The sequence below is a fragment of the Oncorhynchus mykiss genome, chromosome 16 (genome assembly GCF_057628025.1).
Source record: "Oncorhynchus mykiss isolate SJ-2025 chromosome 16, ASM5762802v1, whole genome shotgun sequence".
Taxonomy (NCBI): domain Eukaryota; kingdom Metazoa; phylum Chordata; class Actinopteri; order Salmoniformes; family Salmonidae; genus Oncorhynchus; species Oncorhynchus mykiss.
In genome coordinates, this window is record NC_143037.1 from 75,136,674 (window position 1) to 75,152,668 (window position 15,995).

The following is a 15,995-nucleotide window of genomic DNA, read 5'->3' on the forward strand; positions in this document are numbered from 1 at the left end:
TCCATTTAAGGGCATTTCCTATTTTCTTTCACTCCAATGGCATTGGGAAATTGTTTTGGAATTTTATTAGGATCCTCATTAGCTGTTTGTGAAAGCAGCAGCTACTCTTCCTGGGGTAACAGAACACAAAACATGAAACATAATACAGAACACTAATAGACAAGAACAGCTCAAGGACAGAATATATCAATTTATAAAAAGGAACAAATAGCCTACTTATCAATACAACAGTACACAGAAACTATCTAGGTCAAATAGGGGAGAGGCATTGTGCCGTGAGGTGTTGCTTTATCTGTTTTTTGAAACCAGGTTTGCTGTTCCTTTCAGCAATATGAGATGGAAGGAAGTTCCATGCAACAATGGGTCTATATAATACTGTACACTTTCTTGGATTTGGGGACTGTGAAAAGACCCCTGGTGGCATGTCTGGTGGGGTAAGTGTGTGTGACAGAGCTGTGTGTAAGTTGACTATGCAAACAATTTGGAATTTTCAACACATGAATGTATCTTATAAAAAGAAGAAGTGATGTAGTCAGTCACTCCTCAACTCCTAGCCAAGAGAGACTGGCATGTATAGTATTTATAATCAGTCCTCTGATTACAATGAAGAGCAAGACGTGCCACTCTGTTTTGGGCCAGCTGCAGCTTAACTAGGTCTTTCCTTTCAGCACTAGACCATTTGACTGGACAATAATCAAGATAAGACAAACTAAACTGGCATTGCCTGCATAAGTTTGCCCACTTTGCCAATGAAGTAATCATCAAAATGACTGGCAACGTCAAAGGGTTTTGTGATGAATAAGCCATCGGATGAAAGATGGAGTTGAATGTCTTTCTGCCCATAATTCCATCCAAAGTTTTTTTTCCCATCATTCTTTGCATCATTGATCTTGGCTTCATAATACAGTTTCTTCTTTGTGTTGAGTTTAGTCACATCATTTCTCAATTTGCATTAAGTAAGCCAGTCAGATGTGCAGCCAGACTTATTAGCCACTCCTTTTGCCCCATCTCTTTCAACAATACAGTTTTTAAATTCCTCATCAATCCATGAAGCCTTGACAGTTCTAACAGTCAGTTACTTAACAGGTGCATGTTTATCAATAATTGGAAGAAGCAATTTCATAAATTCAAGTGTAAAGTCTGGATGCTCCTTATTAATGGGGCGGCAGGGTGGCCTAGTGGTTAGAGCGTTGGACTAGTAACCGGAAGGTTGCGAGTTCAAAACCCCCGAGCTGACAAGCTACAAATCTGTCGTTCTGCCCAGTTAACCCACTGTTCCTAGGCCGTCATTGAAAATAAGAATTTGTTCTTAACTGACTTGCCTAGTAAAATAAAGGTTAAATAAAAAATAAAATAAAAAATTAATCACATGAGAACAACAAATGTGTTTAACATCATCCACATAAGAGTCACAGCCAAATCTTTTGTATGATTTCTTATAAAATATTTCAGATTTTGGAACTTTGTCTTTCCTGTATATAGCCACTATATTGTGATCACTGCATCCAATGGGTATGGATACAGCTTTAGAACAAAGTTCTACAGTATTAGTAAAAATGTGATCGATACATGTGGATGATCTTGTTCCTGTAGTGTTTGTAAACACCCTAGTAGGTTGATTAATAACTTGAACCAGATTGATTACAGGCACTGGTTATGGACAGCTTGATGAAACAAGTCAATATTCAGGTCCCCAAGAAAGTAGACCTCTCTGTTTACATCACATACACTATCAAGCATTTCACACATATTATTTAGATACGGACTGATTTCACGTTGAATTCAAGTTAGTTGACAACTCAACCAACTACACGTTGAACTGACGTCTGTGCCCAGTGGGTAGTAGACTATCCATTGACCTTTCATAACCTCAGATTAAGAAATCAGTGAGAGCCAGAGTAACAAACAAACTGTTTTAAAAAAAATTAAAAACAGCATGAAGTGGAGAAATCAGCATGTCGCTGTTTTGGCAACTAGGTGTGTGGCCTTACTGGCCTGCAGTGTGCTCTGTCTCACATTTTAGTGGAAAACTATTTGGTGTTTGCTTTGCATCTAGAACATGTAGGCTTCACTTTGAAGAATTCAGCGCAAGTTCCAGAGATAGGTGCAATATAACCTAATCAACTCACTGCTAGATGGAGTCCATTTCAAATGTCCTGCTTTTCCCAACATGAAGTCATGACATGGGCTGAATCTAGTTGTTGATCCCTGGTCAAAAGGCTTGACTCTGTCGACGTATTCGAGGCTAAGGCACGGTCCGTTCAGATCAAAATGGTCACAGGACCCGGAGAGTGAAGGACAGTGGCTGTTTAGCACCGCATATCACCCACCTCCAATCTGTGTGGAGGCGGTCAGCATTTTGAAACTATTTCAACTCATGAACGTAATAGTTTAACCACCTGGACGTTTTAATGTCATTTTATGAAGCATGTCTTACCTTGTTACAAAGTAGACAAAAAAAAACGACCACAGAAATGTTGAGGGAATTATTTTTATAAACGCTTAATATGGCACACTTAACCAGCATGGCTACCGCAGCATGCTACTGCGATACTCCATCCCATCTGGAATGTATTGTCCAGTAGCCAAAAGGCATACTCCTAGTCATATTAGGAATAGGATTAGTAGCCTATTGATGCATCTTCAGATCTTCCCTCTTTCTTCATTTCTCATGGACGTGTTCATCTCTGTCTCATGAAACCGCTAGCTGTGAGGTGCGCTTTTGAGAAAGGCGTTTTCCTCTCGTAGCCTACAGCCATTCACTCGTAGCCTACAGCCATTCACTCGTAGCCTACAGCCATTCACTCGTAGCCTACAGCCATTCACTCGTAGCCTACAGCCATTCACTCGTAGCCTACAGCCATTCACTCGTAGCCTACAGCCATTCACTCGTAGCCTACAGCCAGTAGCCTACAGCCATTCACTCGTAGCCTACAGCCATTCACTCGTAGCCTACAGCCAGTAGCCTACAGCCATTCACTCGTAGCCTACAGCCATTCACTCGTAGCCTACAGCCATTCACTCGTAGCCTACAGCCATTCACTCGTAGCCTACAGCCATTCACTCGTAGCCTACAGCCATTCACTCGTAGCCTACAGCCATTCACTCGTAGCCTACAGCCATTCACTCATAGCCTACAGCCATTCACTCGTAGCCTACAGCCATTCACTCATAGCCTACAGCCATTCACTCGTAGCCTACAGCCATTCACTCATAGCCTACAGCCATTCACTCGTAGCCTACAGCCATTCACTCATAGCCTACAGCCATTCACTCGTAGCCTACAGCCATGTGCACATTGATTTCTTCATAATAAATAAATAGCAAACTGTATTAACATTTGAAACATTGCTTTAAAAAAAACATATATATATATATATATATATATATATATATATATATATGTGTGTGTGTGTGTGTGTGTGTGTGTGTGCAGTGATCGTATGAGTTCTGTAGTCCCACAACTGTTTGTTTTGAACTGCCCTCGACATATTTTATAAAGACATAAAAAGTATTGTAATTGTAAAGTTGCAATATTTTACAGGCTACCAAGGACGGCCAACCATCCTCCAGGAGAGCCTTAAAGGGGCAGTGTTGTAATTAGAGACAGGGTTGAATATGCAAAGGACCCAGGACCTCCACATTCGGTTTCTTCATCTGCAGGCCCCACATAGCCCTTTTGTGGGGAAAAAACTCATTCTGATTGGCTGGGCCTGACTCCCCAGTAGGTGGGCCTGGTTGGCCACCCATGGCTGCACCCCTGCCCAGTCATGTGAAATCCGTAGATTAGGACATCATGAATTTATTTAAATTGACTGATTTCCTTGAACTGTAACTCAGTAAAATCTTAATATCTAAATGTCTTATATAGTAGGTATCCGATTACAGAGCAGAGACATATTCTGGACGAAAACACTATATAAACACTGTTTATAGGTCTGCATAGAGAATAATTACGCTAAACGACTTCATAAAGAGTAGGTAACTTGCCTGCTCCATCCCGTGCCGATGCCCATGCCCACATCCATGTTGTGCTTTTCTATATGTCGTGGTTCCCTGTCTGTCCTTCTCCATGGTCAGCTCTTAGTCTCTAGCTCTGCCTCTTTCCCTCAGCCTCTGTTTCTCTGTCTGAGTGATGGTCCTGCGTGTCGCCGTCTGAGTGATGGTCCTGCGCGTCGCTGTCTGAGTGATGGTCCTGTGTGTCGCCGTCTGAGTGATGGTCCTGCCCGTCGCTGTCTGAGTGATGGTCGTGCGTGTCGCCCTCTGAGGGATGGTCCTGCGTGTCCCTGACGTTACGTTGCTACTGGGTTATTATTACTGAACATACCAGACCAGACAGACAGCGGGAGGTTTCAGGCATTGGAGATCACCATCATGTCTAATGGACATTATGTAGAAAGTGGTGGTGTCCAAACTGTTCAACCTGAACAATCTCTACTCTCCCCCTCTGTCTCTCTGTGTGTCTCGGTCTTGTCCTTGGCAACTATATGCTAGCTAGAGTCGCAGACCATATGTTTAACACACCTGCACACAAGACACCACACACACACCAAACTCTCAGTCCTGCCTTACTTAATCTACCCGAGGCCATTGCCAACAGCTCTTCCTTTCCTACTGTTGGTTCCCAGTCAGACAGGACTCCTAGCTAATGAAAAGGGGATTGAGGTGGAATTAAACCTTAGTTTCCATGAGCCTCCTAGCCTGGTTCCAGATCAGTTTGTGCTGGCTACAAGCCTACAGTGCATTCCTATACCCATCTAGTCATCCTAAAAATACTCCCTTCTGTCTCTTAGGTGACTGAGTAGGTCTTTTGGTTCCCCTGGACTCTGTGATCCCCTTGTGACTGTCAATAGGAGGTGTAGGAGCAGAGAACAGGCTAAGTATAGAGGATCATTAAAACCACTTAGAGTGGCACCACTAATACCACCATCTGACAGAACAGGACAGTACAGTACAGGACAGTACAGGACAGGACAGGACAGGACAGGACAGGACAGTACGTGTAATCCATAGACCAGGGGTAGTCAACTACGATTTTAAAAAGGGTCGGGTCACACATACGGTGCATTCGAAAAGAAATTTTCCACATTTTGTTACGTTACAGACTTATTCTAAAATGGATTACATAGTTTTTCCCCCTCATCAATCTACACACAATACCCCATTATGACATCACAATACCCCATTATGACATCACAATACCCCATTATGACATCACAATACCCCATTATGACAAAGCAAAAACTGGTTTTCAGACATTTTTCGCAAATTAATTGAAAAGTGTCGAGTCTTCTTTGGTATTTTTTTATTAATCTTTTTTTGAGAACACCTTTATTTAACCAGGTAGGCCAGTTGAGAACACCTTTATTTAACCAGGTAGGCCAGTTGAGAACACCTTTATTTAACCAGGTAGGCCAGTTGAGAACACCTTTATTTAACCAGGTAGGCCAGTTGAGAACACCTTTATTTAACCAGGTAGGCCAGTTGAGAACACCTTTATTTAACCAGGTAGGCCAGTTGAGAACACCTTTATTTAATCAGGTAGGCCAGTTGAGAACACCTTTATTTAATCAGGTAGGCCAGTTGAGAACACCTTTATTTAACCAGGTAGGCCAGTTGAGAACACCTTTATTTAACCAGGTAGGCCAGTTGAGAACACCTTTATTTAACCAGGTAGGCCAGTTGAGAACACCTTTATTTAACCAGGTAGGCCAGTTGAGAACACCTTTATTTAACCAGGTAGGCCAGTTGAGAACACCTTTATTTAACCAGGTAAGCCAGTTGAGAACACCTTTATTTAACCAGGTAAGCCAATAGAGAACAAGTTCTCATTTACAAATGCGACCTGGCCAAGATAAAGCACAGCAGTGCGACACAAACAACAACAGAGTTACACATAAACAAACGTAAAGTCAATAACACAACGCAAGAGTGGGTATGACGCTACAAGCTTGGCATACCTGAATTTGGGGTGTTTCTCCCATTCTTCTCTGTAGATCCTATCAAGGTCTGTCAGATTGGATTTGGAGCATTGCTGCACAGCTATTTTCAGTTCTCTCCAGAGATGTTAGATCGGGTTCAAGTCTGGGCTCTGGCTGGGCCACTCGAGGACATTTAGAGATTGTCCCGAAGCCACTCTTGCGTTGTTTTGGCTGTGTGCTTAGGGTCATTGTCATGTTGAAAGGTGAACCTTCGCATCCAGGACCTTTATACCATGCGGTCCTAAAAATGATCAAAGACTCCAGGCACCCAAGTCATAGTCACACTGCCTGGTATAGAGGTCCTGGATGGCAGGAAGCTTGGCCCATGTGATGTACTGGGACGTACGCACTACCCTCTGAGGTGCCTTGTGGTCGGACGCCGAGTAGTTGCCATACCAGGCAGTAATGCAACCAGTCAGGATGCTCTTGATGGTGCAGCTGTAAAACCTTTTGAGGATCTAAGGAGCCATGCCAAATCTTTTCAGTCTCCTGGGGAGGAATAGGTTCTCGTGCCATCTTCACAGCTGTCTTGGGGTGCTTGGACCATGTTAGTTTGTTGGTGATGTGAACGCCAAGGAACTTGAAGCTCTCAACCTGCTCAACTACAGCCCCGTCAATGAGCATGGGGGCGTGCTCGGTCCTCCTTTTCCTGTAGTCCACAATCATCTCCTTTGTCTTGATCATGTTGAAGGAGAGGTAGTTGTCCTTGCACCACACGGTCAGGTCGTTGTCGATGATCAGGCCTACCACTGTTGTGTTATCGGAAAACTTAATGATGGTGTTGGAGTTGTGCCTGGCCGTGCAGTCATGAGTGAACAGGGAGTACAGGAGGGGACTGAGCACGCACCCCTGAGTGGCTCCCGTTTTGAGGATGAGCATGGCGGATGTGTTATTACCCTACCCTTACCACCTGGGGGCGGCCCGTCAGGAAATCCAGTATCCAGTTGCAGAGGGAGGTGTTTAGTACCAGGGTCCTTAGCTTAGTGATGAGCTTTGAGGGCACTATGGTGTTGAACGCTGAGCTGTAGTCAATGAATAGCATTCTCACATAAGTGTTTATTTTGTCCAGGTGGGAAAGGGCAGTGTGGAGTGCAATAAAGATTGCATCATCTGTGGATCTGTTGGTGCGGTATGCAAATTGGAGTGGGTCAAGGGTTTCTGGGATAATGGTGTTGATGTGAGCCATGACGGCTGCGGAGAGCGTGATCACACAAACGTCCGGAACAGCTTATGCTCTCATGCATGTTTCAGTGTTACTTGTCTCGAAGCGAGCATAGAAGTGATTTAGCTTGTCTGATAGGCTTGTGTCACTGGGCAGCTCTCAGCTGTGCTTCCCTTTATAGTCTGTAACAGTTGCAAGCCCTGATGCATCCGACGAGCGTCGGAGCCAGTGTAGTGCGATTCGATCTTAGTCCTGTATTGATACTTTGCCTGTTCATGGTTCGTCAGAGAGCATAGCGGGATTTCTTACAACCTTCCGGGTTAGAATCCCGCTTCTTGAAAGCGGCAGCTCTACCCTTTAGTTCAGTGCTAATGTTGCCTATAATCCATGGCTTCTGGTTGGGGTATGTAAGTTCAGTCACTGTGGGGACGACGTCATCGATGCACTTATTGATAAAGCCAGTGACTAATGTGGTGTACTCCTCAATGTCATCGGAAGAATGCCGGAACATGTTCCAGTCTGTGATAGCGAAACAGTCCTGTAGTTTAGCATCTGCTTCATCTGACCACTTTTTTTATAGGCCGAGTCACTTGTGCTTCCTGTTGTGATTTTTTTTGATTGTAAGCAGGAATCAGGAAGATAGAAATATGGTCAGATTTGCCAAATGGAGGGCGAAGGAGAGATGTTTACGCATCTGTGTGTGTGGAGTAAAGGTGGTCTAGAGTTTTTTTCTCCTCTGGTTGCACATTTAACATGCTGATAGAAATGAAGTAAAACTGATTCGAGTTTCTCTGCATTAAGGGCTTGTAAGTAAGCATTTAATATTATTTTTGATTTGATTTGACTGATAGTCAAACACTGTGAGCACAGCACTGCAGCATGACTCAGTACTGCTGGTAATGTCAGAAATAGAGAAGGTACTTACTGTTCCAGATTAAACAATGTTATCAGAGTTGCTGTTTGATTTTAGTGTTGAATTTAGATCCACGAGGCACCAGAACAGTTTCTGTCATAAGATCAACAGAGATAAAGCCTAGATAGTAAGTAAGCATTCAAGTTCGTTCTATAGCTATTTGCTAATAGCTTATCTTCTATCTCAAACATGCAGTGTATATTAAAATGAATATCTGAGCTTGACCTTGACGTAAACAAAGTATGCCATAAAATGCTATCACAAAATAAAATGGCTTTGAATGTTTGACTAATGTAGAACATTGTTTTTCCTAAGAGGTAGTCAGTCTTTCATGACTGCCTATTACCTAAGTGATATGACTGCCTATTACCTAAGTGATATGACTGCCTATTAACTAAGTGATATGACTGCCTATTTCCATAAGAGATATGACTGCCTATTAACTAAGGGATATGACTGCCTATTACCTAAGTGATATGACTGCCTATTACCTAAGTGATATGACTGCCTATTACCTAAGTGATATGACTTCCTATTACCTAAGTGTTATGACTGCCTATTACCTAAGTGATATGACTGCCTATTACCTAAGTGTTATGACTGCCTATTACCTAAGTGATATGACTGCCTATTACCTAAGTGTTATGACTGCCTATTACCTAAGTGATATGACTTCCTATTACCTAAGTGATATGACTGCCTATTACCTAAGTGATATGACTGCCTATTACCTAAGTGTTATGACTGCCTATTACCTAAGTGATATGACTGCTTATTACCTAAGTGATATGACTTCCTATTACCTAAGTGATATGACTGCCTATTACCTAAGTGATATGACTGCCTATTACCTAAGTGATATGACTGCCTATTACCTAAGTGATATGACTGCATATTACCTAAGTGATATGACTGCCTATTACCTAAGTGTTATGACTGCCTATTACCTAAGTGTTATGACTGCCTATTACCTAAGTGATATGACTGCCTATTACCTAAGTGATATGACTTCCTATTACCTAAGTGATATGACTGCCTATTACCTAAGTGATATGACTGCCTATTACCTAAGTGATATGACTGCCTATTACCTAAGTGATATGACTGCCTATCATCTAAGTGATATGACTGCCTATTACCTAAGTGATATGACTGCCTATTACCTAAGTGATATGACTGCCTATTAACTAAGTGATATGACTGCCTATTTCCATAAGAGATATGACTGCCTATTAACTAAGGGATATGACTGCCTATTACCTAAGTGATATGACTGCCTATTACCTAAGTGATATGACTGCCTATTACCTAAGTGATATGACTGCCTATTACCTAAGTGATATGACTGCCTATTACCTAAGTGATATGACTTCCTATTACCTAAGTGATATGACTGCCTATTACCTAAGTGATATGACTGCCTATTACCTAAGTGATATGACTGCCTATTACCTAAGTGATATGACTTCCTATTAACTAAGTGATATGACTGCCTATTACCTAAGTGATATGACTATCTATTATCTATGTGTATGACTGCCTATTACCTAAGTGATATGACTTCCTATTACCTAAGTGATATGACTTCCTATTACCTAAGTGATATGACTGCCTATTACCTAAGTGATATGACTGCCTATTACCTAAGTGATATGACTGCCTATTACCTAAGTGATATGACTGCCTATTACCTAAGTGTTATGACTGCCTATTACCTAAGTGATATGACTGCCTATTACCTAAGTGTTATGACTGCCTATTACCTAAGTGATATGACTGCCTATTACCTAAGTGTTATGACTGCCTATTACCTAAGTGATATGACTGCCTATTACCTAAGTGATAACATCAAAGGTAAACACTGTTATAAATGTATCGTAATGATGACTCCATTCTCAGCCACATTCCTCCCAGGAGGTGTACTGTTGTGTTACTAGTGGGTAGATTGAAGAGGAGGAAGTAGGCACCCACCCACCCACACACACACACACACACAGGGCAGGCACAGCCAGTCAAACGTTTGGAAACACCGACTCATTTAAGGGTTGTTCTTTATTTTTACTGTTTTCTACACTGTAGAATAATAGTGAAGACATCAAAACTATGAAATAACACATATGGAATCATGTAGTAACCAAAAAAAAGTGTTAAACAAATCAATATATATTTGAGATTCTTCAAAGTAGCCACCCTTTGCCTTGATGACAGCCTTGATGACACACTCTCAGGCCGATAACTACACTCCCAACTTGCAGGGTGCAGCCATTTGGTATGGCGAGAGGTCCTGGTTGAGACTTGGGGTAAATAAATCTCTTCCATTTGAAATGTGTTTGTATGGTTTTAGAAAACCATAATAAAGCTATGTATTTTCCCCAAATACCGCTTCCCACTCATGCAACAGAAAAGCATATTTTTGGTAAATACTTTTTAGATTTTATCTATGTTCAGTGTTTACAAAATCTATGTTTAGTGTTTACATAATCTTATGTTTAGTGTTTACATAATCTTCTTCACTATTTTAACCCTGTAAATTCATCTTCTTACTCAAGACTTTAACACCATTACATGTGGCACAGTTTGACAACAGTCACAGGAGTCCTGGCTCACAGCCTCTCACATGAATTCATAACACAGATTTATTTTCCTAAGACTCAGACCACATTCCTCCACTGTTTAAACACCAGGACCCGTAATCACAGCGTTTCTCAGAGTAGGAGTGCTGATCTAGGATCAGATCCCGGCTGTACATATAACCTTATTAATTATTATCTTAAAGGGAAAACGTATCTGATATCAGCACTCTGAGTTGCTTTGTGAATATGGCTGAGGCTCTGGCCTGCTCAATCCACATATTGTCAGGTCTACCAGGGAGTACGCGACAATATGAATTAATGTATTATTTAATTCATCCTATAGCAATGGCGCCGAAGACGTGGATGTCGATTAAGGCAGCCCCCGCACCTCTCTGATTCAGAGGGGTTGGGCTAAAAGCGGAAGACACATTTCAGTTGAGGGCATTCAGTTGTACAACTGACCAGGTATCCACCTTTCCAAATGGTAGCCAAAATAATGGCCTGCCCAGCATTTATGACCCTAAGGCTGGGTGTGTATTACACTACGTTCAAAATCCAAACTGGTTCTCGCTGAGCCTCTCACATTAAACTACCTTATTTCCAGCCGTTTTTTGTTGTTGTCTTGCAAGTGTAGTGGTACGCACACCAATAAAGAGTCCCAGACAAGTTTTTGAGATCGGAGAAAAAAATCCCCATGCCATTGCCGACTCTGGGCGCACGGCAGTCACCGACGCTCGTTTAATTTGAGCGGATCAAACACGCAATCTGAGGACTACCGATCTCATCTTTGAGCAGTCCCAGATGTCCCGATATTTTCTCAGCACAAAATCTGCAACGCTCTTGTAGTGTGAGACGCGCAACGACAAGTTTAAAGAACAGCGATCAGCAATAGCCAATGAGAGCTCCCCAGAGAAGAAACCAGCGAGATGATGACGTTGTTTCGCATCACCCAGAATGTGTTGACTCTAGCAGGAGGGATGACTACTACTACTGTAGTATGACCTTGTACTTACCTTTAACCAAAGCCAAGGTGTCAGGTAGTTACAGCTCTGAAGTTCACAAGCAATGTTTTTCCATTCAAAATGTTGGCTAGATACTTCAACTCTGTATGGCAAGCGTGAATGTCTGATTTAACGTTCACGAGTCTTCTTTTGAGTCACAGCTCGTAGCTACTTTAAATATAATCACATTGAATAATCTTGTAGTGTCCCTTACAAACAAAAAAAGACTGATGTTTTGAAACTGCTGTAAAAGTGCAGTAAATGCAGTCGACTGTGTTACTTTGGACGCAGATTATTGCCGAATAGCGGCCGTGTATACTGTACTGTAACTGCAGTTATACTGTACTGTAACTGCAGTTATACTGTACTGTAACTGCAGTTATACTGCACTGTAACTGCAGTTATACTGTACTGTAACTGCAGTTATACTGCACTGTAACTGCAGTTATACTGTACTGTAACTGCAGTTATACTGTACTGTAACTGCAGTTATACTGCACTGTAACTGCAGTTATACTGCACTGTAACTGCAGTTATACTGCACTGTAACTGCAGTTATACTGCACTGTAACTGCAGTTATACTGTACTGTAACTGCAGTTATACTGTACTGTAACTGCAGTTATACTGCACTGTAACTGCAGTTATACTGCACTGTAACTGCAGTTATACTGCACTGTAACTGCAGTTATACTGTACTGTAACTGCAGTTATACTGTACTGTAACTGCAGTTATACTGCACTGTAACTGCAGTTATACTGCACTGTAACTGCAGTTATACTGTACTGTAACTGCAGTTATACTGCACTGTAACTGCAGTTATACTGCACTGTAACTGCAGTTATACTGTACTGTAACTGCAGTTATACTGTACTGTAACTGCAGTTATACTGTACTGTAACTGCAGTTATACTGCACTGTAACTGCAGTTATACTGCACTGTAACTGCAGTTATACTGTACTGTAACTGCAGTTATACTGCACTGTAACTGCAGTTATACTGCACTGTAACTGCAGTTATACTGTACTGTAACTGCAGTTATACTGCACTGTAACTGCAGTTATACTGCACTGTAAATGCAGTTATACTGCACTGTAACTGCAGTTATACTGCACTGTAACTGCAGTTATACTGTACTGTAACTGCAGTTATACTGTACTGTAACTGCAGTTATACTGCACTGTAACTGCAGAACCACTGCAGAATTACTTCAGTAAAACAAGTGTCATTTTGGACGCAGTGTTTACATCATACTGCAGATATACTGCACTTTAACTGCAATATTTTAAGGGTTGTGGGGTTGTAAGGGTTGTGACCACCATCTGTGCCATATCGTTTGGTGTGCGCAACACTACGTTGGGAACACGAAGAGAAAAAACTACAGGAAAGAAAGGCGGTCGTTCAATGTGAGAGGCTCAGCGATGTTAGGATTTTGAAAGTCATGATGTCCCCCAGGCTTAAACGATGTGGCACAGACAGGGGCCACACATTACAAGGTTCTTCACTTGGTCTTGAGGATTCTCTCGATACAACGTTGTCTAACGAAAACAATCATGTGATTGATTACATTTAACGCCGTTATAACAAAGGGAGCTGGCCTAAAGCAGCCTCATCAACGTTTTCCGTCAGACATTCACACTTCCCATACAGAGTTAAAATATCTAGCCAACATTTTGAATTGAATAACATTGCTTGTGAACTTCAGAGCTGTAACGACTTGTACAGGCAAGTACAAACGTAAACTAATAGCTTGAAAGTCTTCACATTCTGGGTGACGCGAAACAACATCAGCATCTCACTGGCTTATTTGGCGAGCCCTTATTGTCTATTGCTGATCTCCGTTCTCAAAATGTGTCATTAGACATCTCACATTACAAGAGCACTGCAGATTCTGCGCGAATAAAATCAAAAAATGTTTTGAAAATATCGGGACGTCTGGGACTGCTCAAAGACGAGATCGGTAGCCCCCCTGATTGCGTCTCTTGAACCGCTCACATTAAACGAGCGTCGATGACGGCTGCGCATGGGGATTTTAGTTTCCGATCTCAAAAACTTGTCTGAAAGAGCTAGATCGGGGCCAAAATCGTGTAATGTACACCCGGCTTAAGCATGATGGGATGTTAATTGCTTAATTAACTCAGGAACAACACCTGTGTGGAAGCACCTGCCTTCAATATACTTTGTATTCCTCCTCATTTACTCAAGTGTTTACATTATTTGGCCAGTTAAACTTGTAGAATATATTCCAACGAGCATTGTGAAGGTGCTTCTGGCTCGTTATGGCCCAGCGCCCCATTAAGACACGTTCTTTATTTGGCCAGTTACACTTGTAGAATATATTCCAACGAGCATTGTGAAGGTGCTTCTGGCTCGTTATGGCCCAGCGCCCCATTAAGACACGTTCTTTATTTGGCCAGTTACACTTGTAGAATATATTCCAACGAGCATTGTGAAGGTGCTTCTGGCTCGTTATGGCCCAGCGCCCCATTAAGACACGTTCTTTATTTGGCCAGTTACACTTGTAGAATATATTCCAACGAGCATTGTGAAGGTGCTTCTGGCTCGTTATGGCCCAGCGCCCCATTAAGACACGTTTCCTTTATTTTGACAGTTACCTGTATATTATAAGAATAAAAGGTCCTGCTCTAAATTTAGAATTTCTCAATAAATAAATCAAACCTTTATCATTGCGTAACATGAGGTTTAACACATATTTGGTATGATTGAAATGTTATATTTTAGAAGGTCAGACATGCAATAGGATGTTTCTTCTCGTGAGTATGCTATTGCAGGCAGATCCTGCACCCATCGCTCCATCCCGTATATAATATGCAGTTTCCACAACAGTATCCTAGGCCTACGGTAGTGAATGGTGATGATGATGCTGATGGTGATGATGACTGTGCTTTGCTTCTTACCTTCTTGATGGGTTTGAGAGTTGGCACAGCAGTAAACGCTGCGGACTGCAATTCACCCACGTTCATGTTCATGTCGCTGTTCTTGCTAACGGTCATCGCAGAATATTTTTCCGCGACGTTCTCGGTCTCTTTGACATATTTAGTAGCCTGTTTCACCGCCTCCAATTTACCGTCCACGACCGCGTCTGTCATCTTCGCATTCAAGTGATTCCGACCTCTTGGGATATAATTGTGATGATGTCAGACTTAGTAGCAACTGTGTAGGCTAGGATCTCTCTCTCTCTCTGCTGTCACGCACCTCTCTCGTCTCCTTGTCCTGTGAGCTTTTCTGTTTCGTGTTTGTAATTTCCGAACCGAAACGGCCTGCTGTCAACCGCAAAATGTAAAGACGGACCTTGTAGCACTAGCCTGACTATTATAGACAGTGTGTGGGCAGTGTTGAATGAGAACTCTATTTTTCTTGCCGTCGTGACTTCGGTCTTCGGCCGGTTAACCAGTCGGTTGCCAAGTCACAAGCTCAGCATCCGAAGTGGGCGGTTTGTTGGATAAGTCACCTGAACGAGGGGCCGGGTAGTGGGAGTCTTTCATCCAATGGTGACAAGGGACTGCTTCTGTGCCCAATGAGAACTGGATTTGACCCATCTCACTTCTGGTACAGTTTGATAGCGTCATGACCACTGTGAGCCCACCATAGGACATTTTGTTCAAATTTCTATTACTGTCATTAAACTGTGTTGATGGTCAAAATCACTTACAATTTACAATTTAATTTACAATTTAATTTGTAAAAAAAAATAAAATAATTCCCTCAAATAATTTGTTAAGCACAAAAAAATGGCTCTATCATCCCTGAAAGACTATACCAGAAGAATATAACATAGTCATTGATTGAGGAGATTAATAGCAGGGATTTTCTTGATGGAGAAATCGTACACTGAAGGTCATGAAATCAGAGGGTGTTATCATTGGCCTATATTAAGAACTAATTATGAACTAACTACTTATGGACAAATTATATTCTTAGAACAATTGATAGGAATTTAAGAATTAAGAGTTTTACGGACCCATTTACAGCGTGATACAATCTCTGATTGAGACAGATGTAGAAACCACTGTTACAGATACTTTCACAGGTAAAATCTTCAGAGGATGACCTTCACAATAATGTGTATATAATGTATGGAAAGTGTCTCTCGGTGAATGTGTGTGTAGTTGTGTGTTTGTTCCCCCCACTGGGGGTTTCTGTCTCACTGTGAAGGTAATGAAAGACCCTGGGGGTTTCTGTCTCACTGTGAAGGCACTGAGAGACCCTGGGGGTTTCTGTCTCACTGTGAAGGCACTGAGAGACCCTGGGGGTTTCTGTCTCACTGTGAAGGTAATAAGACCTGTTTTTTTTTCTCACTGTGAAGGCACTGAGAGACCCTGGGGTTTTCTGTCTCAATGTGA

At 42.0% G+C, this 15,995-nt stretch overlaps 1 protein-coding gene across 3 annotated transcripts in view; it reads right to left on the minus strand.

The window, feature by feature from the left end:
- The window catches only part of LOC110492690 (S-adenosylhomocysteine hydrolase-like protein 1), a 48,687-nt gene extending 33,326 nt beyond the window's left edge, over positions 1–15,361 (minus strand). For all 3 annotated transcript variants that reach the window (XM_036947728.2, XM_036947729.2, XM_090203931.1), the window contains exon 1: positions 14,550–15,361. In XM_036947728.2, coding sequence (XP_036803623.1) covers positions 14,550–14,741 — 192 coding nt within the window. In that variant the 5' untranslated portion in view covers positions 14,742–15,361. The remainder of the gene's footprint in view (positions 1–14,549) is intronic.
- Positions 15,362–15,995: the final 634 nt, after the last annotated feature.